This window comes from Schistocerca gregaria, chromosome 1 (genome assembly GCF_023897955.1).
Source record: "Schistocerca gregaria isolate iqSchGreg1 chromosome 1, iqSchGreg1.2, whole genome shotgun sequence".
Taxonomy (NCBI): domain Eukaryota; kingdom Metazoa; phylum Arthropoda; class Insecta; order Orthoptera; family Acrididae; genus Schistocerca; species Schistocerca gregaria.
This window is the reverse complement of record NC_064920.1, coordinates 989301384-989327388: the sequence shown is the minus strand read 5'-3', so window position 1 is coordinate 989327388 and position 26005 is coordinate 989301384. Positions and strand designations below refer to the sequence as shown.

At 42.9% G+C, this 26005-nt stretch overlaps 1 protein-coding gene across 4 annotated transcripts in view; it reads left to right on the top strand.

The window, feature by feature from the left end:
- LOC126278073 (17-beta-hydroxysteroid dehydrogenase 13-like) overlaps positions 1–26005 on the top strand; it is a 137327-nt gene that overhangs the window by 64479 nt on the left and 46843 nt on the right. For all 4 annotated transcript variants that reach the window (XM_049977925.1, XM_049977932.1, XM_049977907.1 and 1 more), the window contains exon 7: positions 22463–22579. In XM_049977925.1, the coding sequence (XP_049833882.1) occupies positions 22463–22579 (117 nt within the window). The remainder of the gene's footprint in view (positions 1–22462; positions 22580–26005) is intronic.

Here is a 26005-nt window from a genome sequence, read left to right as displayed (position 1 = left end):
CTCTAGCATCACATCAACTAATTTTAATGCCTCACTGTGTATGATAACACATAGGTCTAATGGAGAATGTTGGAAGGTTTGAATTCTGGAATTCAGAGGAGATGAAATGGGAAATGGAAAAAACATTTCAAGAACAACGGACATGTAGGATTCGGACTCACAGAGTGACACTGTTACCAGTACATGCTCAATAGTGTATTTTAAATGGACATATTATTTTGTTCAAATTAGACACTTTATTTTATGTTCTTACAGTTCTAAAAAGACAATGAAATATATGTAGATGATCTGCAAACCACATAATTGAGACTTTCAGGAGTGCTTTCAGGAGTGCTAGTTCTGCAAGTTTCGCAGAAGAGCTTCTGTAAAGTTTGGAAGGTAGGAGACGGATACTGGCAGAAGTAAAGCTGTGAGTACCGGGCGTGAGTCGTGCTTCGGTAGCTCAGTTGGTAGAGCACTTGCCCGCGAAAGGCAAAGGTCCCAAGTTCGAGTCTCGGTCAGGCACACAGTTTTAATCTGCCAGGAAGTTTCATATCAGCGCACACTCCGCTGCAGAGTGAAAATCTCATTCTGGAAACATCCCCCAGGCTGTGGCTAAGCCATGTCTCCGCAATATCCTTTCTTTCAGGAGTGCTAGTTCTGCAAGTTTCGCAGAAGAGCTTCTGTAAAGTTTGGAAGGTAGGAGACGGATACTGGCAGAAGTAAAGCTGTGAGTACCGGGCGTGAGTCGTGCTTCGGTAGCTCAGTTGGTAGAGCACTTGCCCGCGAAAGGCAAAGGTCCCGAGTTCGAGTCTCGGTCGGGCACACAGTTTTAATCTGCCAGGAAGTTTCATATCAGTGCACACTCCGCTGCAGAGTGAAAATCTCATTCTGGCACATAATTGAGACTTTGCTATACTTGTGTAATGTTGTTTATTTTCTTTTCTTTTTATGAAATCACTTGACATACATACATATCTACCTATATTTCATGAACATAAACGTATTCTGCTTTTGGTTCTATAAATAAAAAGTTTTACAAACAAATAACTTGGAAAATTTATAAAATATTAAAATTTACATTGTATTACGAACAATATGATCAAAAACCTACAAAAATATTTAGATCAAAACTACTTTCTCAAATGTTCTGTCTCTGCCATAATTTTAGCTGCTTTGGCCAACACTTGCAGTTTATATTACCTGAGACTGCAGTCGTGTGTGTGTGTGTGTGTGTGTGTGTGTGTGTGTGTCTCTTACATTGTTGATGAAGGCATTAATAGCCGAAAACTCTATCTGTGACAGTCTTTTTGTTGTGCCTATCTTTTCTTTTCATAATATTGTTACATTCCATCCTGGATTTTTTCCATTGTTTGATCAGCTCAGTCTCCCACCCCCCAACTAGGATTTAGGGGGGGGGAGGGGGGGGGGGACGGTGGCAAATCGGGGTACTGTCTGGACGGCATTTTCAGGGGACACCAAATTCATATTCTTGTTGATCTATTGATTATTCATATGATTTTGAAACTCATCCCTGTTGGCTTTTGTTGATTTCTGAATGAATTATAAGTTAATTTTTGAATGATTGCATAGTTTACGTGATGCCCCTGTCAGGGGAATCCCCATCGAAGCTAGAAATGAAGTTTCCTAGAGAAAAAAGGGGACTAGGCTATACTGGTGGAGATGAATAAACCTGAATGACTTTTGCCCCAGTTCGGAAATGTTGTAGATCCAGGGTTGACAATGACTTAGTGGCAACAACCAAATCTTATAAGAAACTGGCTTATGCTGTTGATTGCTTTGGGAGGCATTTTTATTGTGTCAGGTTCTAGGTGTTACAGAGATACATTTATCGGAAAAAACTTCCTTTCGTTTGTGAAAAGTTTATTGTTTTTGGCTGTTAGCAGGGCTGCTCAAAGCACTTTACCCCATTCTCGAAATATTTATCATTGTGTTGCACCAAGAGCATAACGCATTCACTTGTAATTTAGTGTCATGCATAACCCATGGATAAATTGAATATGTACTCTCTGGTATCAAGTTATACTCTGTTTAGACATGACTGAAAAACACTGCACTCTGAAAATGTTATGAACTTGTTCAGCTGCGAGGTCAAATCACACTATCCATCTCTGTCACTGTCCTTCAGCTTCAGGAAAAAGTAGATGGCACTAGGCTAGGCAAACACTTTCAAAAAACCCTGGAATTTTTCATTGTTTTATTTTCAGTTCGATTTTTGTAATTTTGACTCATAAGAACCAATATTCTAACAAAGGATGTTATTGTATTCCAGTATTGCAGAATAATACTGCAGCAATAAAACATGATCAAGAGAAAAAAAAAACCGAAAATGAAACTGAAGTAGCAAAGGAAATGCATCATATTCAACACAGAGCTCATAGAAGCATCCACCAACAGCAAAATGTGTCAAAGACTTTAGGAAGGCTATGCAATGCTTCAGAACAACAAATTGCCTCCAATGAGCCGGCCTGAGTGGCCGAGCGGTTCTAGGCACTTCAGTCTGGAACCTCGCGACCGCTACAGTGGCACGTTCGAATCCTGCCTTGAGCAGGGATGTGTGTGATGTCCTTAGGTTGGTTAGGTTTAAGTAGTTCTAAGTTCTAGGGGACTGATGACCTCAGATGTTAAGTCCCATAGTGTTCAGAGCCATTTTTTGCCTCCAATGAGCATGACGTCACAACTGTTTACATTAGATTCATTTGAGCAGTTGAGAGCGAGCTCATGTGCATGCGCAGTTGAGTCACATATGAGTAGTACCTTCTCCCACTTTTGCCTACAGAAGTGTGGCTGTTAGCTGTATAAACGGTAGCAGCAAGCAGCCAGATACCACCTGGGAAAATTTTACTGGCAAGCCCAAGCTGCCAGCTTCAAGTATGCACAACAGGCCCAGATCTAGGTGGTGGGAACAAACCTAAGTATCTGCCCCGGGTGTCAATTTCATGGGGGTGGGGGCACCAGATTCATATTCTTCAGGAAAAAAACCTTTTTTCACAAAGTGCCTAGCATCCAGCTCACATTGATCTATCGATTATTCATATGATTTTGAAACAAATCCCTGTTGGTTTTTAACGCATTCTAAGTTGATTTCTGAACAAATAACAAGTTGATATTTGAATGTGTGCATAGTGATGTGATGCTCTTGCCAGGGGAATCCCTGTCGCATCTAGAAATAAAGTTTCCTGCAGACAAAAGGGGATGGGGCTATACGAGCTGAGCGGAATAAAGCAAAATGGGTGGATGGCAGTCACTGCTTGTTTGTGTGGTTGAATGGATTTGTGAATGATTAGTGTTGTTATAATTACTACCAAAAACCATAGATTCAGACTACCAGAGTGGAAATGATTGACTAACAGGAATAACAGGTAAGAAAGATTACTTGTTATCTTCTCGGTGTATCCATGAAAATGAAATTTTGACCAAGTTTTTGGCCAGACCGCAACACTAGTAAGGGCCAGTTGTACAGTCCCTGGATAGCAGGAGCCTAAGCTCTATTCTGGGAGCAGCATGGAAAATGTGTTGTACGAACATGTAACAACAGCTAAAAGGAGAATAAACTCAGGATACCTAAACCAGTGATTGTGGCAGTGTTTGCGAAGTTAACCAGAGAATAAGTTTTGACATGGAAAGGAATAGTTACAGAATTAGTGATGACAAGATTGTTTGTTAGAATGAGGAAGGAGAAGAAATGGGGACATCACACCGATTATGGAACGGAGAGAGAGAAAAATGCTAGGACTTAAGGATTGAAGAAATGTGTACTGTCTTGCTTGTCACTTGTCATTGAGGGTTTTATGTGTCCTATATTTAATTTTACCTCACAAAAGAGAGAGTTATTAGCTCATAGGCAGTAAAGAGTGCTAATTTTCTGAGGATTTCTTGCTCTCCTGGGTACAAATAATCCTATCCAGTATTAATTGCGAAGTTTATTTTTAAGAAGGGCAGGATGTCAAACTGTCCAACTGGGAGCAGGAGAGGCACCACAGGTCATTTTAATTTCCACAGTCCTCAATATAGTTTGATAGCATCCATTACAAAATAAACATGTTTGAATTCAACAGAGTGAAATACTGTGTGAAGAGATGTGGCAGCACTGCACTTTGGCACACTTAAGAGTAAATAACATGGCTTACATTTCTTCGAAGACATAAGTTTTAAGCATGAGACTCTTCAGAAAGATGTACGCTACAAAACGAACATTTTTGAAAAGTCTATTTAATTTTTGGTGTCACACCTCAAACGCTGGAGGGAGGGGAGGGGGGGGGGGGGGGGGGTGTGCCACTGTCTACTATTGCCCCGTTTTGGAGATCCGGGACTGATATACAGCGCAGTCTTGAGTTGTAGTGGGTAGGTGACCCATGTTCATGTTTAGTAACTTTGCTGTTTCCTCTTCGTTTATTGCTCTCACTTCAAATGAAAACAAAACGGATTTCAGCAGCTGGGAGATATCGAGTGAATTAAAACACATTCACATAATTACAGTAGGCTAAAATAAGTTACTAGTTTTATTTATTTTCCACCTTTCTGACAGTCAAGCATTGATCGACTTGCGGAACAATGCAGTTAGCTTTGTCAGTTTGCTAAAGAAATTTGTCTTTTATTAATCTTTTTCGCTGAGAGCAGTCCATTTATTTCAAACAAAGTGTTTAATTTCAAGAAAATTTACATCTGAATCTGGACACACGAATGTGCACTTTAAGCCAAATGATGCGTTTTAGTATGGTTCACAAAATGCTGATGCTCTTGGCGTATCCTCTGATGTCTTGTTTCTTTTTTTATGACATAGTGTAAAATCTTTCAATGTTTGGTGGTTGAAAAGCATTACTTTCAAAGAAAATTTCCTTTAAAGCAAGATGAATAATATGAGAGAATATACAATGAATTTCTTCTTTGAGGATGACCATTAGAAGAATTTCGAGCCAAGGTGATCAGACATTTAAGTTGTTATAAAAATGTTTACTGGCATATTTATGTGATGTATCTTGAAGTATAACATGCTCAAAAAAGATCAACATTATATGCGAAAGCTTAGATTCTCTTTAAGCTTATTAATCTCTGAGGCCAGTGTTACATGTGAAACTTTTCTTTTCTTGTAGTAACACAATGTATATTAATTTAAACCATTAACTTTTCCTATTTGTATGGTCGTTCTACTTAACAGTTATGCTGTTATTGGCTGACTACATCATGTGTCCTATGCTCTGAATATCCACCGTCATCAGTTGGCGAGATCACGTGACATGAGCTGTGTCTGGCTTACAATACGGCATCACAATCCTGATTTCAATGCTTCAGAAGGTACCATGCTGTGTTTGGTGGAATTCAAATTTATACTTTTGTAATACAAAAATATGCAGTGTACGTGTTGCTGCACATGACATATCTTCCAGAACGTGTTTTTCTCCCCCTAAGTTCTGTTTTGTAAAGTGCCACAAAATTCTACGCCAGTGCACAAAACTATAACTCTTCAATGGATTGATAAGTTTTACAGCTCCGAGAAAAAGTATAATGTCTCTTATTATGGAAAAAGTGTATTTTCACCTGGGAGAAAGTGTGTTTTTAACCAGGAAATCTGGGAAAAAACCAGGATCTTTTTTTACTTGCCCACGTACACATCCTGAGTTAGTACACGTGCTACAATGACATTAAATCTGTCTTTGTTTGATCCTGCTTAAATGCTTCTCATCCCATTTCTAATTAGATTCCCACACATGGTGGTGGATGAACATCTGATATGTTTACCTTACTATTAACAATGAAGTGTAATCGGGAAATAACTGAACATGGGAACTGCTAAAGCACCCCACTCTGATTCCCACAGTTATGCGCATGTGCGAATCTGGCAGCTTGGCAGTGGTATAAAAGCTTTAACGGGTAGATTCTCGCTGGGAGTGGCTGCTAGCTCTCATTTCTTGTACACTGGACAGCCGTACTCTAAGGGGCCATACGCGATTTCAGCTCTGCACATGTGCGACATTCTGGCACTGCTTATATGCGACTTCAACCCGAAGCCTCCTGGTGTCCGCAGCCGAGCCGAGCCTGGTGCCACCAGCCACATGCAGCCGAAGTACGAAGTAAGGACATTCCTTCGCTACGTCACATCACGCGGCACTGTGCTAGCAAGACTGGTGTGGCCCAGAGCTGGTGTCATCGCTACAAGTCAGCAAGGACTCGGGGAAGGTCGTTGATATCACCAAGCTCAGCCAGCCTGTGTTACGCACGCCAGAGTGCTCTCAGCAGGAACAAAGGTGTCACGAATTAATAATGTTTCTTTGGAGTTTCTGATGCGTCCACAGTCATTTCCTAGCATCCTGACAACTGGAGAGGTCACCGTTCGGCCTCCAGTCCACCGTAGGTGACCGGGGCCACTGGGGCACCTACAGATTTGGTGTCAGGAGTCCCTGTGTCGACTGCCTACAGATTTGGTGTCAGGAGTCATCACACCTACCGCCTACAGATTTGGTATCAGAAGTGTTCGAACCGCCCACTACAGCACTGGCCTGCAGATCTGGTATCTGGAGTCATCGACACCACCACTGCAGGACTGATACCACAGAGTTGCAGTCAGAACTGTTGACTCTATGCAGCCTCGTGGTAAGTGCACGAGGCGATATTTGTTAATAACTATTGATGCATGTTCTTTGTTGGGTTTCAGGGAAGCAGTTGGGAAATGTACTTGGTACAAGTCAGATGTACTGTGTGTAGTTTAACGGGGCATGGGGATCCATGCACGAATTTTGTACCAGTAGAACGTTCAATTTGTAGATGGTTTGGTCACGCAGCGCACAATTGTAGAGAGTGTTGCTGGGCAATGACAAGACAGAAGGATTAATTTTGTTTAGTTGTGCATTGTGAGTCTTGTTTTTCTACTTGTGTGTAATGCTCAACTGTGACAAAGGAGTTGAGTAGCCAGTGTAGTTATTGTTCTGAGGAGTAAATTCGAGTAAGTTGTTGGTAATTTGCACAAATCATGCCGGAAACAAGATCCGTTAGTACTGAAGTGAGTACAGCGAGTGCTCTGACGGAGCAAGTCTCAAAATTGTTAGAAGAGAAATGCGCAGCATAAGTTACATCATGTAGAATTAATGACGCAAATGGAGACCTTGCGTTCGGCGCAATATATCCTTCAGTAGCTAACCTGATTACGCCTTTCTCGGGTAAAACAACAGAGGACGTCACAGCGTTCGTTAATGATGTTTTGGCAACAGCTGCAATGAGCAATTGGTCGGACATAACTACATTACGTATGGCAAATTTGCGACTTGCAGGGGAAGCCAATACATTCGTGATGTACCATGAGACGCTTAGTAAGGCGAGCACGTTTGAAGAATTGGCAGATGGGTTACGACAAAGATATTGTAAGCAGAATAGTGCAAGATTTTTTAGGGAGAAGTTAGCTAATTTGACACAGAAGATCAATGAGACAGTGGAGTCTTTTTCAGATAGGATACCTAAAACTAATTCGCAGACCTATGAATTATTGCGTAATCCTGATGCAGATCGTGTATTACTACGAGAAGCAGAAAACAGAGCCCTCGATGTATTCCTCAAGGGAATTCCTGCAGAATTTTCTCGTAGGCTTAGGATCGAGAATCCTGGGGATTTAGCTGCAGCACTGCATATTGCAACGCATCTGCAGGAGATAGACATTCTGTGATTCTCGGACTGGACTTCCTTGATAAACACCATGCCAAAATTAATCTTTCACCGCGTACAGTTGAACTTAGTGGAAACTTGTTTTCAATGGGTACAACAGCTGTAAATGTTTCTACATCGAGAGGTGCATCCATTGCTAAGATGTCACCAGTTGAACCATGTACAAGGGCATTAAAAATGATTATACATGTCAAAGTGCCTTCGGGTACAGGGAAGTTAGTTTGGTTGTCAGTAGGTACCGATCTACCACAGCAGAGACTATGTGTGGTGGAGCCACTGCAGAGCAATGAAGCATTGGCTGAAATGCATTTATTTTATTAGGAGGAGCGTTGCGCGCGTAACGGATATTAATAGGGAACTGATGATTCCGATCAGTGTAGATAATTTTGGGGCAGATGAAGTGGATCTCCCAAAGGGTTTAGTGGTAGCAAGTTTGGAAATACTCGATGATGAGGATATAGGTGAATCCCAAGGTGGTTATAATGTCAAGCAAACCATCAAGGCATCTGTACTACGTGATAAGATTCACCATTTGGAGAATGGTGATTGGAAAGCTAAGGAAGCATTGTTATTAGAGTATTTAGATTTGTTTGATTCAGAAGGTCCATTACCAGCAACTCCTATTACACAGCACTGTATACCGATTGGTGATATTCCGCTGGTCTATAGAAAACCATACAGGACAGCGAAACACCTACAACTACTAGTGGAAGAATTTATTAATCAACAGCTAAGGGACGGTATTATAGAGACCAGTGAAAGCCCGTGGTCTGCCAACATAGTGGTAGTTCCTAAGAAGTCATTGGATGGTACTAAAAAGTATAGGTTTTGTTGTGACCATCGTTTTTTGAATGCACGAACTGTAACAGATGTGTATCCAATACCGAACATCATTGAAACATTGGACAACCTAGGTCGGTGCAAATATTTTTCGACACTAGATCTAAAGAGTGGGTTGCATTAGATAGAAGTAAGTCCTGAGGATAGACCGAAGACGGCCTTTACAATAAGCCTTGGTCACTTTCAGTATCGCAGAATGTCATTTGGGTTGAAAAACGCTCCTGCTACTTTCCAGCATATGTTAGATGGTGTGCTTCGGGGACTGAAACCAAAGAGTGCTATGGTATACCTCGATGATATTGTTACTTTTTCGCGTAATATAGAAGAGCATGTGGAACGACTGAACGAAGTATTTAATAGGCTAAGAGCAGCAAATCTTATGCTTAATGACGAGAAATGTCAGTTTGCACAGACGCAAGTGACATATCTTGGGCATATTATCAGTCAGGATGGGGTAAGAACGGATCCTCGTCTAATGTCAGCTGTGCGTAGTTTTCCAGTACCACAGACCACTAAACAAGTCCAGCAATATGTCGGTTTATGTAATTACTACAGACGATATGTAAAGGGGTTCCCGGAAATTTCACATCCATTAACGAGATTGTTAAAGAAAAGTGTCAAGTTTGAATGGACAGCACAGTGTCAGGAGGCATTCGAGAAGTTCAGATACTAACATCAGACCCAGTGTTGATACTTCCTGATTTTGAACAAGAGTTCAAACTATCTTGTGATGCTAGTAATATTGCTGTAGGTTGTATTCTTTCTCAGTGGGTTAATGGACGGGAACATCCAGTGGCTTATGCTTCCAGGCAATTGAATAAGGCTGAGAAGAATTACTCAATTACAGAGAAAGAAATGTTAGCAGTGATTTACGGTACCTCGTATTTTCGCTGTTATTTATATGGGCATAAGTTCAAGGGGATTTCAGATCACGCAGCATTGAAGTGGTTGTTGGGGTTGAAAGATCCTTTGAGTCATATAATGAGATGGGCACTGAAACTAAGTGAATTTGCCTACGTGGTAATTCACAAACCAGAGGTAAAACATACGAATGCAGATGCGCTTAGTAGAAAAATAACAGCTGTACAAGTTGTGGGCATAAGTGAGAAGGAGTGGATAAAGGCGCAAGCCACTGACAGAGTGTCAATTGTTTCGAATGCAACCTTGCTTTGCAGGAAGACGCAAGTGCGGACTACGCGTCATAGTACCGGGTCGGTGAGGGAAGAAGTGTTGAAACAAGCGCACGACCATGTATTGTTGGGTCATGGTGGTAAAAGAACGACTTATAGAAGGGTAGCTGAAAGGTTTTGGTGGAAGACACGTTGCAATGATGTAGAGCAGTATGTGCAAACTTGTATACCGTGTATGCAGAGAGCAGATTTAAGTCATCAGAAAATTCAGTTACAGAGACTACCTGAAGCTGATCGTCCGTTCACATTCATCTGATTAGACGTAATCGGACCATTTAACAAGACCCAAGTGGGTAATCAATACGTATTAACAATATTAGATCATTTTTCACGATACCTGGTAATGGTAGCTATTCCAGATCAGAAGGCAAGCACTGTTGCGCAAGCCTTAGTAATAAACTGGTTGCTGAAGTATGGTGTGCCTGATACTATAATTACAGATGAGGGTAGTAACTTTATGTCGGAGCTGTTGAAGCAGTTATGCCGTTTATTGAAAGTTAAGAAATTGCGGACAAGCCCATTTCATCCTCAGTCGAATGGATGAACAGAATGGGTTCATAGGCCGTTAGTTAAGATGATTAGTCATTACATAAATTCAGAACACATGGACTGAGGCGTGTATTTAAATCTGTTGACAAGTGCATATAAAGCAAAAGTTCATACAGGAACGGGGCTCTCTCCGTATGAGGTGCTCAAACCACAAGTATGTTCACAGGATGCGTCAGTGAAGAATTTCGCCAAGAAATTGAGAGAGATTTGGCAAAGGGTACGGCGTGCTAATACTAAAGCTTTGGAGAACCAAGAGAGTATTGGGCAAAGAACAGGTAAACTGCCGAAATACAGAATTGGTCAATGGGTATTGTTGGCTAATCCTTATGTTCCGAAGGGTAAAATGAAGAAGTTTATGACGAAATATTATGGACCATATCAGGTAAATGAAATAGTGTCTCCAGTGAACGTTAAGTTGCAGTTACCAACCAAGTTATCAGTAGTTCATGTGAGTAGGATTAAGGCGTTTAAGGGCTCAGTGGATGCGTTATTGCAGATTCCTCCAGCAGTAACAAAGGGTGTGAGGGTACCGAAGCTAAAAGAACAGCAGAGGAACGTTCCTTACGCACTTAGGTCTAGGGATAAGTAGATTAAGTGTCCTCGGGTATGAACATGTCATATTTATTGTTATTAGGTAATAGGTTATGTGTAGTTTTTACTTGTCATTTGTGTGTTTTAGATGTGGTAAGGAAGGGAACGATTGACATGGCTTCCTTTTCCTTCAGGTGCCGTGCCAGGATGTGGCCTGGGAAACTTCTCGTCAGGCTGGTACTGCAACACTGTTGCAGAGGAGAGGTGGTGCAGGTGCAACCACTAGAGAACAGAATTTTGTTTGCAAGACAATTAGATGTGGTATTGTCAAGCTGCAGGTGGACAATTGTGTTCATGTATAATATATGGGGAGTGAGGAATGATGTACGGACACTAAAGGATAGGTTTACGGCGCTACAGGCGGCCATGGAGAAGGAGGGGTTGTTTCAAGACATACAGAATGATTATCAGGAATTGAAGCTCTCATACGAAAAGCTGAGAAGGCAGCTGCAACAAGTAACGGAAGTGGTCCCGCAAACGCTTGTTTGCAGGAAATGAGGGTGGTTGGATGCAGGAGGTAAATTGCTGAAAACAGTGTCTGGAACCACAGACGAGGGAGATATAAGGAGCTTAAATAGTATGGTGGGGGAGGTGCAGGAGTTGGCGGAGGAGACAAAGTCGAAAGTGGATTGGCACATGACACGTATAGGTAACATGCAGCAGGGGATATTGAATGTCACTAGAACAGTGCGGGAGTTGACATAAGACCTGCAAATACTAGGAAAGTGTTGAATGGGGATATAGAGGCTATACAGGTGAGATTGAGAGGAATAGACGGGAAAATACAAGTAGCAGCTTTTTTGAGGGCATTAGCAGACAGGGTGGATGATGTGTGTGTCGAATTGGAAGCGTTATATGAAGCTATGCATCACGCAGTGCATGGGCAATTGAGTGCCACTTTGTTAGGTCCAGATCAGATGCTGAAGGCGTTGCTGAAAGCGCAGAAAGAATTCTCGGAAGTAGTGCGTCATGTCGTGCCTCTGGCAAAGTGGAATTTACCGTTATTCTATCGCATGTCTAAAGAGAGAGTTATTACGGATCAGGCGAGTATACACGTAGAAGTGCAAATATCAGTGATGGGTATCAATTTACGGTACCAGTGTTATACAGTACACCCATATCCAATTAGATGGGGTGCACTTGGGAACCTTAGAATGCGAAAAGAAGGTGTTACTTCCGAGACCGAAATTCCAGAAAGTTGGGGAACATTGGGTTTACTCTGTGTTCGAACTAGAGTCTGTAGATGCCACTTGTTACAGAAATGATAGATTGACAGATATATCAAAGCTTGAATTGCAGGGCAGTGGGTTATTGATTAATGGCACTGGATGTGAAATAGTAGGGAAGCATTTTCACCTACCAGATACTTTCACGGGTACAACAATGATTAACGTGATACAGCATATGTTGTATTATCCAGAGGAACCACCACACATACGTTGCCTCGCCAGAACCTAATGTTTACTAACGAGTCCTTAGATCCCACATTGCTACAATCTTAAGACAGCCTGATTATCTCAGAAAAAGAGCAGATCTCAGTTAATCAAAAAAAGAGCAGATATCAGTTAATCAACTACTGAAGCATGTGCACCAATATAGGGAGAAACATAAGCAAAACACAATTATATTTGGTGTGTCAACGACTAGCATAATCATAGTTCTAGTGTTTATTTGTGCAACTTACTTTTGTATACGTAAAAAGATGTCTCGATCTGAAATAGCAACGGTACATTAAATACCTATGGGATGGATCGGGAATAGTGGAATGTAATATAAATAGATAACCAATGATATTATTGGAATCAGTATTAAGTGTAAATAGATTAATAGCGGATAAGGAAAGTACGACAGTGTTGAAGGAGTAGTTGTAAGATACCTGTAGAGGATAAGGAAGTATGGCATGCACAACCAGTACGTCCAGAATTGTAAAATTCGGAACAAATTTTCTTAAAGGAGGGGGATGTGTAGTGTCGTGGAAACTAGAGTTGGAAACGTGGAATATTGTCAAAGTTTCGTTTCCTATACCGAAAGCCAGAGGCAATAGATTAGCCAAAAGGTAAGAGGATTGCACATATATCGGAATGTGTCGTCATGCAGGGGCAGTAGGTTAGCCAAAAGGTAAGAGGATTGCACATATATCGCAATGTGTCATCAGGCAGGAGCAATGGCCGGGTTACACACAACAGGCGAAAGAGAATTGCTTAGCATGCAGGTTTGTGTTAGATGGAGACTTTCGTAGAGTGTACGACAGAGGTATAGAGTCAGCTGTACTGCATTTCACAATGCCGCATAAGTCTGTCGTAACAACACATAACTCTGTTGCAAGAACACCTAAGGGGCGAGTGCGACAGTATAAGTGGAAGGAATGTGTTCATTACAAACGAGCATGACGTCAGGACATCGCTTGTGCTTCCTTTAAATACGCCTTCTTTCTACTTCATCTACATCCACATCCATGCTCCACAAGCCACCTGACGGTGTGTGGTGGCGGGTACCCTGAGTACCTCTATAGGTTCTCCCTTCTATTCCAGTCTCGTATTGTTCGTGGAAAGAAGGATTGTTGGTATGCTTCTGTGTGGGCTTTAACCTCTCTGATTTTATCCTCATGGTCTCTTTGCGAGATATACGTAGGAGGGAGCAATATACTGCTTGACTCTTCGGTGAAGGTATGTTCTCGAAACTTTAACAAAAGCCAGTACCGAGCTACTGAGCATCTCTTCTGCAGAGTCTTCCACTGGAGTTTATCTATCATCTCTGTAATGCTTTCGCGATTACTAAATGATCCTGTAACAAAGTGCGCTGATCTCCGTTGGATCCTCTCTATTCCCTCTATCAACCCTATCTGGCATGGATCCCACACTGCTGAGTACTATTCAAGCAGTGGGCAATCAAGCGTACTGTAACCTATTTCCTTTGTTTTCAGATTGCATTTCCTTAGGACACTTCCAATGAATCTCAGTCTGGCATCTGCTTTACCAACGATCAACTTTATATGATCATTCCATTTTAAATCACTCCTAATACGTACTCCCACATAATTTATGGAATTAACAGCTTCCAGTTGCTGACCTGCAATATTGTAGCTAAATGATAAGGGATCTTTCTTTCTCTGTATTCGCAGCACATTACACTTGTCTACATGGAGATTCAATTGCCATTCCCTGCACCATGCGTCAATTCGCTGCAGATCCTCCTGCATTTCAGTACAATTTTCCATTGTTACAATCTCTCAATACACCACAGCATCATCTGCAAAAAGCCTCAGTGAACTTCCGATGTCATCCACCAGGTCATTTATGTATATCTTTGATAGCAACAAGGCACTCACAGTCAGACTTGCAGTTAGATGTGTACTGGGTTGCTGCGTAGTGCTCAGCTCGGTGATCGACATGTTAATCTTTATTAAGGAGATGTTGCAGTAAGGGCAGCCCATCCAGCAGCAGACGTGAGGGGACAGTGGGACAGTACTGGTTCTGGTCCTCTCTGCTGCCACTGTCAATCATGAACCCAGCATTAGCAGACATCGCGGTAGCCTCGCTCGTCGCCAATGTTGACCACATCAGTGAGCCGTCGTCAAGATCATGCGGGGCCTAGGCCATGTGCATCCCCCATCACAACCGGGTGAGCTGACGACACTGGAGGACTGCAGCCTGATCCACCCATCCACTGCGGCGAGCCACCAGGAGGAGCAGGAAAGAAGACAGGGTGGGATGGAGTACACTCCGCACAACGAGAATTGTCTCTCGTGCTGACAGCGTCACAACTTCAACCCAGAGCCTACTGCTGTCCGCAGCTGAGCCAGCCGGCCAGCTGGGCGCCACCAGCCACGCGCGGCCGAAGTACGAAGTAAGGACATTCCTTCGCTATGTCACAGCATGCGGCGCTGGGCTAACAAGACTGGTGCGGCCTGGAGCTGGTGTCATTGCTACGAGTCAGCGAGGACTCGGGGAAGGTCATTGATATCACCAAGCTCAGCCATCCTGTGTTACATGGGCCACATTGTACTCAGCAGGAACAAAGGTGTCATGAATTAATAATGTTTCTTGAAGTTTCTGACACGTCCTCAGTCATTTCCTAGTATCCTGACAAATGTAGAGGTCACTGCTCGGCCTCCAGTCCACCGTAGGCGATCGGGACCACCGGGGAACTTACAGTTCTACAGTGACAGCCATATACATTGAAAATCCAAAGAAACTGGTGCACCTGCCTAATATCATCCAAGTCCCCTGCGAGCACACAGAAGTGCCGCAACACGATGTGGCATGGAATCAGCTAATGTCTGAAGTAGTGCTAGAAAAAATTTACATCATGAATCCGGCAGATCTGTCCATTAATCTGTAAGAGTACAAGGGGGTAGAGATCTCTTTTTGAACAGCATGTTGCCAAGCTTCCCAGATGTGCTCAATAATGTTCATGTTTGGGGAGTTTGGTGGCCAGCAGTTTAAACTCAGAAGAGTGTTTCTGGAGCCACTCTCTAGAAATTCTCGATGTATGGGATGACACATTGCCCTGCTGGAATTGCGCAAGTTGATCAGAATGCACAATGGACATGGATGGATGCAGGTGATCAGATGGGATGCTTACGTATGTGCCACCTGTCAGAGTCAGGTATCAGGGGACCCTTATCACTCCAGCTTCTCATGCCTACACCATTACAGAGCCTCCACCAGCTTGAACAGTCCCCTGCTGATGTGCATGTTCCATGGATTCATAAGGTTGTCTCCATAGCCGTACACATCCATCTGCTCAATACAATTTAGAACGAGATTCGTCCGGCCATGCAAGCTTTGTGTCGTGCAGTCATCAAAGGTGCACGAGTGGGCCTTCAGCTCCAAAAGCCCATATTGATGATGTTTTGTTGAATGGTTCATATGCTGACAATTGTTGATAGCCCAGCATTGAAATCTGCTGTAATTTGCAGAAGGGTTGCACTTCTGTCACATTGAACAATTCTCTTCAGTCATTGTTGGTTCTGTTATCACATGATCTTTTTCCGGCCACAGCTATGTCAGAGATTTGATGTTTTACTGGATTCCTGATATTCACAGTACACTCATGAAATGGTTGTACAGGAAATTCCCCACTTCATTGCTACCTCAGAGATTCTGTGTCCAATCTCTCAAGTGCCAACTATAACATCACATTCAATTAGAAATAGAAAAAAAAAATTTCAACTCTTAGTAGGTAAAATAGTAGGTGACTGTTTTTTTGAAAATAAATCATTATTAAAGAACTATCCAACAATTTTTGAAGCTACATCTATGAAAATTGGTGTTTGACTTCTCAATCAGAAATAAAAATAAAGTTTTTCAGTGCTTTAGGAAATTCAACCCTGTAAGGGAGTGAAACAGAGGATAAATAGTTTTATAAAATTATTCATTGTGAAAACATTTTCGAAGTTAAACCCATGAATATTTGTATTTGATATGTTTGATAAAAATAAAAAATTACGTGTTTCATTGTTTTTGGAAATTCAAGCCCCCAAGGGGGAGAAACGGGAGATGAAAAATTCTAAGAAAATTCATATTCCGATTGTTGGTTAGATATAAAGAAATATGTGTTATGGGATGAAAGTTACTGTGGAAATATCACCTCAAGAATGCAAATTGCATGATTAACAAAGGCCTTTTAATCCAGCTACCAGAATCTTGTTTTGGTCAGAAGTAGTTCATTCAGAAAAGATCATTACTTTGAAGCCTTAATTAGCATAAAAAGTTTGGAAGGTGTTGCTATTAGTGAACTAAATCAAAGAAAGCTTTTTAACAGTTACCTCAACAAATTGACTTTGTCAGAATTCCACAGAAAAAGGAATGGTTCTTTAATACATTAATTTTTCAGTAGGCATAATAAGTTTCTAAAATTATTATTAATGTAATTACTACCAAAATGCGAGAAAAGCAGCAGGAACTACTAAGCTAGTCTATACATATTATAAAAGTGGATGTATCTTTTACATAAGTGTGTTCCTAATCTCCTCCAATGCCACTGGATTAATAAACACAACACTTATTGTCTGGAATGAATTGCTTTGGGGATAAGAACTGTCTGGCTTACATTGGGATTAGGATGCCATAGGAGGTGGTCAAAGGATGGGAGGGGGGGGGGGGTGAGGAGATGGACAGAGAGAGGGGAAGGAAAGATGGACAGAGAGATTGTTGGGGAGCAGGAGATGGACAGAGGTGTGGAGGAGGAGGAGGAGGAAATGGAAAGAGAGAGGGGGAGTGGAGGAAGTGGACAGGTTGAGGGGGAGGAGGAGCAGTATGGAGGGAGGGGAAGGATTGGATGGATAGATAAGAGAGGAATGAGGAGATGGAAAGAGGGAGGGGGCAAAGGTGGAGATGGACAGATACAGGGGAGCAGGAGATGGAAAGAGAAAAGAGGGAAGTGGAGATTGAAAGAGAGATGGGGATGAGGACATGGGACATGGAGAGGGAGGATGAGGAGAGGGTCCGAGAGATTTGAGAAAGAGATGGACAGAGAGACAGGGGAGGAGGAGAAGAGAGACGGAAAGGGAAGGAGGGGGTAGACAAGGAATGTGGAGAGGAAGAAATGGACAGAGATGAGGGGGAGGTGGGTGAGGTGTAGGGGGCAGGTGGAAGATGGAGAGGGCTGGCAGGCAGATGTAAAATGAAACTGATGGGAGGAGACAGGTGGGAGTACTGTGTGTGTGTGTGTGTGAGATATCCTTACTACCTTGAAAGAAGGGGATATAGATGAGTAGGGTGTGATATGTAAAAATGTTCTGCAACTAACTTTTGATTTTTGTCAAATGGCTGAATACCACAGATAAAATTAACATCCTCTTGCTCACTCCTAGTGAGCAGGAGACCTGGGTTAAAATCCCAGCCTTGCTACAAAATTTTCATTCATTACTTCTGTCTGGATAGGTCTCTGGAGTAATATAATTTCACTTGATTAAAGCGCCATTGGTACTGTTTGGAGCTATATCTCACTGAAAAACTATCTCAACTGAGAAATTTGGAGTAGATGGAATCCTTCCTTTCAGTTTGGTTCATTTGTTTGTGTGTGTTACTTACACATATTCAAACAGTTTTTCTCAGTGAAATGACACATCTCGAAGAAATAATTTAAGTGTAATATTGAAAAATTCTGGGCGGTTCAGCTTGGAGATTTGCATTCTTTTTCAGAGTTATTAGATCTACACACAGATGCATAAGATTGGCATTGGAAGGGCAGAAGGGTGGAGAGATGGGCTTGATGGAGTAGAAAAGATTAATAGAAAATAAACACAAGGAAGGAAGAAAAATGAAATCAGAAGTAAGGCCAATAGAGGGGAAGATACAATGGGAAGCTGGATGAGGATATTTTGCCAGAGACCATGTACCAAGTTTAGGCAAGATTTATGACATGTTGCACATACAGATGATGACATAGGGGGCAATGATGGAATTCAAGACAAAAGAGAGGGAGAGGAAGCTGCCATGTGCAAAGATTCATAGATCTATAAACCATGCTACAGTAATGAGGCCAGACTGAAGTAATGAATTTAAAACCTAATGGTCAATAGGGGAGGGGAAGAGGAGTGTTAAGGATGACAGCATTTATGCTTACTCACTTATAGCTCTTTGAAGTGCAGTGCTATATGGAGTGTAATACTATGTACGCCAGACAATGTTGCTAAGACCACCAGCTGCACATTGTTTGTACTACAAGGTGCATTCAATTTCTAAGGCCTCCGATTTTTTTTCTAATTAACTACTCATTCGAAATTGATGAAACTGGCATTACTTCTTGACGTAATCGCCCTGCAGACGTACACATTTTTCACAACGCTGACACCATGTTTCATGGCAGCGGCGAAGGCTACTTTAGGAGTCTGTTTTGACCACTGGAAAATCGCTGAGGCAATAGCAGCACGGCAGGAGAATGTGCTGCCATGGAGAGTGGCTTTCATTGTTGGAAAAAGCCAAAAAGTCACTAGAAGCCAGGTCAGGTGAGTAGAGAGCATGAGGAATCACTTCAAAGTTGTTATCACGAAGAAACTGTTGCAAAACTTTAGCTCGATGTGCAGGTGCGTTGTCTTGGTGAAACAGCACATGTGCAGCCCTTCCCGGACGTTTTTGTTGCAGTGCAGGAAGGTATTTGTTCTTCAAAACATTTTCGTAGGATGCACCTGTTACCATAGTGCCCTTTGGAACGCAATGGGTAAGGAATACATGGACACCATCATTTTTTCAGCACTGGCAGTTACCCGAAATTATTTTTTTGGTGACAATGAATCTGTGTGCTTCCATTGAGCTGACTGGCGCTTTGTTTCTGGATTGAAAAATGTCATCCACGTCTCATCCATTGTCACAACCAATGAAAAGAAAGTCCCATTCATGCTGTCGTTGCGCGTCAACATTGCTTGCCAACATGCCACACGGGTAGCCATGTTTTCATCCGTCAGCATTCGTGGCACCTACCTGGATGACACTTTTCGCATTTTCAGGTCGTCATGCAGGATTGTGTACACAGAACCCACAGAAATGCCAACTCTGGAGGTGATCTGTTCAACAGACACTAGATCGCGTGTTAAAACAATTCTCTCCACTTTCTCAATCAAGTTGTCAGGCCGGCTTGTGTGAGCCCGAGGTTGTTTCGGTTTGTTGTCACATGATGTTCTGCCTTCATTAAACTGTCGCACACATGAACGCACTTTCAACACATCCATAAACTCCATTGGCACATGTCTCCTTCAACTGTTATGAATTTCAATTGGTTTCACACCACGCAAATTCAGAAAACGAATGATTGCAGCCTGTTCAAGTAAGGAAAACATTGCCATTTTAAGTATTTAAAACAGTTCTCATTCTCGCCACTGGCGGTAAAATTCCATCTGCCGTACGGTGCTGCCATCTCTGGGACAAATTGAAAATGAACGTGGCCTCATTTTAAAACAATGCGCATGTTTCTATCTGTTTCCAGTCCGAAGAAAAAAATCGGAGGCCTTAGAACTTGAATGCACCTCGTATATGAATTTACTCCAAGGCATTTTGGACTTTGTAATGTTGCCCAGCCACTTCAACGTTCATGGATGAAGTCACATTAGACTTAAGAGTTTTGTTATGTGAATATCGATGACATCCAGGTTATGCCAGACTCAGAGGCAGAACAGCTGTCATGCTCATGATAAATCTTCACTCAGCTACATGTACTTGGCCTGCCAATCAACCCATTGAAGTGCATCTTCAGAGCAGCTGAAGTAGAGTTCCTAGACTATACTGTCAATGTAAGACATAAAGCCCCCAAAGAGAAAGTAGAAACCATGCTTAATTTCCCACAGCCTATGACAATTAAAGATATATGACAATTTCTTGGCATAACCAATTATTACCTTTAAGTGGATGACTGTCATCATAGAAGGTGCATTATTAGTGCTTGCTTTTTTTTAATGAACGTGTCACACCCTGGAGTATGAGCCACAACCAACATGGCAAAGCGAACTTTTCTCAAGCCACACATGAACAAAAATTGCAAGCAATGTGTGTGAAAAAATGCGGCCTGCAACAAAATAAAGTTAGTCGGCATATTAGGTCACCTCTTGGCACATTTCTTCCTTCAAATGATAGATTTGAACATGTTCATCTGTGCCTTGTAAGACCTCTCCCACCATTTGAAGGATACACCTACTGCCTTACAACCAGCAATTGTTTTACACATAGGCCTGAAGTGTTCCCAATCACGGACATTACTGGCAAAAGTGTCATGGCTGTATCCTTTCAAGGATGCATCACCTGTTTCAGTGTGCCTCTATGAATTACAACACATCAGGGAAGACAATTTGAGTCATACCTGTTCATAGCACTCACTACCCTCAAGGTACAAAGGAGATAAGAGCTACCATCAACCAGCAAAAATATTGTTTATTTGAATATGTACACCACAAATTGAAAATAACCCCATTGTACCTCCTGGGTCTCCATGTACTGTTGAAATAAGACCTGAAAGCCACAACTGCGAAGCTTGTTTATAGTCAGCCCACACCACTGTTTGCTGAGTTCTTTGCCAACATATGAGATGACTGCATTGAGCCATCAGATTTCGTACAAAAGCTGCGTACACAAATCTGGCAACTATGGCCCATTGCAGGAAGGGATCAGCAGACCTGTCACCCTTTTGTTTTTGATGAGCTTGGGAAGTGCCATCATGTATTCACATGACGTGGCACAGTGCACTAGCCATTGTAGCCATCCTATGATTGATCTTACCATGTCATCAGTAGGGAGGGCAAGACATTCAGACTTGATATTATTGGTATAACAACCACCATCACTGTTGACAGGCTCACATCAGCTTTCCATGCATTCTGCATCAGTATGCACTCATCTACACACACCAAAAACTCAACAAACACTCCAGCTGCTCCATCGCCCACCACAGCTCAGTGACAACAGACATCAGAGGTTGTCTGTAATGTACCACCAGCAGCCTATGCATGACCCTTTCTTACCCAATCTGGACATATATCCAGCTCAGCAGAAAATATCATTGAAACTAAGGAGGAGAGTGGTGAAGTGAAGTGTTATGTGCTGTGTAATGATATGTGCAGTTGATTACTATTTTTAGTCGCTGATTTATGTTTTTTCTTTGTTTTGTGTATGTTTTATTCTGTTGCTGAATGAGCTATTGAACAGATACATATGAGTTCTGGTTTAGTTTTTATGATAAAGCAATAGCTTCTTCTTCCTCAATATTTCGTCCTGTACCCTTCATTGTAGTTTGATTTACATGTCTGTAAATCTAATATTATTATGAATCACTTGTCAATTACTGGTGGATAAAAGCCTCTTTAGCTCTCCTCCATGTTTTACAATCTAGAAGCATAGGCAGCTGTGTTATTCCTGCGTGCTTTCAGAAGTCATAAAGTCATACATCCACCTTCTGTTAAGATGTGTTCTTGCATAAAATAGTATATGTAACACTTAATTTATTAACATATTTCCTGTGTGGTAGTGGTTTCGATATAAAAATGAATGTGGAAAATTGTACACTCCTTCTGTTATAAAGAGGCCAAAGCATCTATGTGACTAATATAAAAAAAAGTAAACTCCTCCTGAACAGGCCATGATCGCCCAATGGTACCAAGAAGCTGCCATGTCATCCTCAGCCCATAGGCATCACTGGATGTGGATACGTAGGGTCATGTGCTCAGTACACCACTCTCCCAGCCATGTGTCAGTTGCTGAGACCGGAGCTGCTACTTCTCAATCAAATAGCTCCTCAGTTTGCCTCACATGGGCTGAGTGCAGCCCTGCTGGCCAACAGCACCTGGCAGACCGGATGGTCACCCATCTAAGTGCTAGCCCAGCCTGACAGCGCTTAACTTCAGTGATCTGACGAAAACTGGTGTTACCACTGAGGGACGGCTGTTGCCATGTGACTTATTAGGCTGGTGTATAAAAGTGGCTTCTCCATTTCATGATGTATTTATGAAATTCCTGTACAAAGCTGAATTTAATAATTGAAACAACACAGTTTGGATGTACATGCATTTGCTAATGTCATAAGAAAATGTGATGTGCTCTTTAGGGAGATTATAAAATTCCAAATTTCATTTATAAGACTGCTTATTGACCTTAAAATTGTGAAACTACCGATCTAGAGATTTCTTTTGTGTCATGCATTAATTTTTACAGTTACCTACCTGTACTAAATGCTCAGCAAATAGCTGAATCTGTGGTAGATGCAATTCTCAAGAATTGTAATGAACGCAGTATCCCTGCTTTATTGCTTCCCATCAGCCACTTGCAGAGGTAAGTCAAACTTTCTACAGACCGCCCTTTTATAACTTATACACTCCTGGAAATGCAAAAAAGAACACATTGACACCGGTGTGTCAGACCCACCATACTTGGTCCGGACACTGCGAGAGGGCTGTACAAGCAATGATCACACGCACGGCACAGCGGACACACCAGGAACCGCGGTGTTGGCCGTTGAATGGCGCTAGCTGCGCAGCATTTGTGCACCGCCGCCGTCAGTGTCAGTCAGTTTGCCGTGGCATACGGAGCTCCATCGCAGTCTTTAACACTGGTAGCATGCCGCGACAGCGTGGATGTGAACCGTATGTGCAGTTGACGGACTTTGAGCGAGGGCGTATAGTGGGCATGCGGGAGGCCGGGTAGACGTACCGCCGAATTGCTCAACACGTAAGCCGTGAGGTCTCCACAGTACATCGATGTTGTCGCCAGTGGTCGGCGGAAGGTGCACGTGCCCGTCGACCTGGGACCGGACCGCAGCGACGCACGGATGCACGCCAAGACCGTAGGATCCTACGCAGTGCCGTAGGGGACCGAACCGCCACTTCCCAGCAAATTAGGGACACTGATGCTCCTGGGATATCGGCGAGGACCATTCGCAACCGTCTCCATCAAGCTGGGCTACGGTCCCGCACACCGTTAGGCCGTCTTTCGCCACACGCCCCAACATCATGCAGCCCGCCTCCAGTGGTGTCGCAACAGGCGTGAATGGAGGGACGAATGGAGATGTGTCGTCTTCAGCGATGAGAGTCGCTACTCCCTTGGTGCCAATGATGGTCGTATGCGTGTTTGGCGCCGTTCAGGTGAGCGCCACAATCAGGACTGCATACGACCGAGGCACACAGGGCCAACACCCGGCATCATGGTGTGGGGAGCGATCTCCTACACTGGCCGTACACCTCTGGTGATCGTCAAGGGGACACTGAATAGTGCACGGTACATCCAAACCGTCATCGAACCCATCATTCTACCATTCCTAGGCCGGCAAGGGAACTTGCTGTTCCAACAGGACAATGCACATCCGCATGTATCCCGTGCCACCTAATGTGCTCTAGAAGGTGTAAGTCAACTACCCTGGCCAGCAAGATCTCCGGATCTGTCCCCCATTGAGCATGTTTGGGACTGGATGAAGCGTCGTCTCACGCGGTCTGCACGTCCAGCATGAACGCTGGTCCAACTGAGGCGCCAGGTGGAAATGGCATGGCAAGCCGTTCCACAGGACTACATCCAGCATCTCTACAATCATCTCCATGGGAGAATAGCAGCCTGCATTGGTGGATATACACTGTACTAGTGCCGACATTGTGCATGCTCTGTTGCCTGTGTCTATGTGCCTGTGGTTCTGTCATTGTGATCATGTGATGTATCTGACCCCAGGAATGTGTCAATAAAGTTTCCCCTTCCTGGGACAATGAATTCACGGTGTTCTTATTTCAATTTCCAGGAGTGTAGAAAGATGCTTTAATAATTGTATTTTCAACCTTCAATTACATAATAAGTGGTATAAAATGATTACAGTTTTATTAATGGAAATGATTAGAGGCTTCACAGCTTCAACATGGTATCTACATGTATGTAGCTATTTAGATGAGATGATGATTGTGACTATGTATGTATGGTAAGATAAGTACTTTGTATAGTAACTATCAAAAATAAGTAGATTCAGTATTTAAATATATCATTCTTCATCACCAAAACCAATTAGAAACTGGGAGAGTACATCAGAAAATGGTTATATTACACTTATGAATAACAGCTGATATCACACACCAGTTATCTCTGAGGAAGGAGTCCACCAGCTGCCAGATTTATACATCTGAAAACTCTGCCACAGTGATCCCATTCCAAAAATACAACAGGATCTCCAGTCTCCTCAAATCCTAGGCCCATCACAGAACCTCTCCCATGAATATTATCTCCTCATACCTACCAGTCCCCACACTCCTGCCTTCTACATGTTTCCTAAAGTCCATAATCCGAACCACTCAGGATGTCCTAATGTGGCTGGTTATGGTGCCTCCACTGAGAGAGTCTCTGCTCTTGTGGACCAACACCTTACCCAGAACCTACTCTCCTATATCAAAGACACCAACCATTTCCTCCCATGACTCCAAAATTCCTGTTCCTTTACCACCCAGTGCCTTTCTCATCACTATTAATGCCAGCTTCCTGTACACTAACATCCCTAATGCTCATGGCCTTGCCACTATTGAACACTACCTGCCCCAATGCCCAAAAGGCTACAACCTCTTTCCTTGTCACGATGACCAACTATATCCTCACCCACAATTACTTCACCTTTGAAGACACCATACACAAACATATCCATGATACAGCAATTGGCACCCACATGGCACTGTCCTATGACAACCTATTCATGGGCCATCTAGAGGAATCTTCCCTAACTACCCAGAATCCCAAATGCCTCACCTGCTTTAGACACATTGATATCTTCATTATATGGGCCAAAAGTGAGGACACCCTACCCACATTCCTCCAGAACCTCAACACCTTCTCCTCCATTCACTTCGCCAGATCCTCCTCAATCAATCAAGCCGCTTTCCTCAATGTTGACATCCACCTCAAAGATGGCTACCCACATCAGTACTTCTGTCCATATCAAACATACCAACCACCAGCAATAACTCTACTTTGCCACCTGCCCCCCATGTCCATACAGCCTAGCCATCCATGGCCATTGCATCTATAGAGAGGAGGAGTCCCTCTCCAGATGTACCAAAGGTCTCACTAAGGCCTTTAGAGACTGAGATTAGCCTCCTAACCTTTTACAGAAACAGATCTCTTGTGCCTAGTCTCTCCAATCACCTACTGTCTCCCACATTCCCACTATCTGGCCACAAAGGACCACTCCCCTTATGACTCAATACCACCCATGACTAGAGCAACTGAATCACATTCTCCAGCAGGGTTTTGACTACCCCTCATTGTGCCCTGAAATGAGGAATATCTTACCCACTATCCTGCCCACCACACCCACAGTAGTACTCTGCCACCAGCTGAACCTACGCAATATCCTTGTCCATTCCTACTCCACCCCTGCTCTCAACTCCTTTCATTATGGTTCATATTGCTGTGGTAGACCTAGACACAAGATCTAACCCACACATACTCACACTAGCATCTACTTTAGCCCAGACACAGCTGTCTCCTGTCCATCAATGGCAGGGCTACCAATGAAAACAGCGTGGTGTACAAACTAGCTTCAACCATTGTGCTGCATTCTATCTGGGCATCACCACCAACCAACTGTGAACAAGAGACAGCTGGACCACCCAGTTGCTGAACATACTGCCCAATGCTACATGCTTCACTTCACTGGCTCCTTCGCAGCCTGTGCCACCTGTATCCTTCCTACCAAAACCAGCTTTTCTGAATTGTGCAGGTGAGAAGTACCCCTGA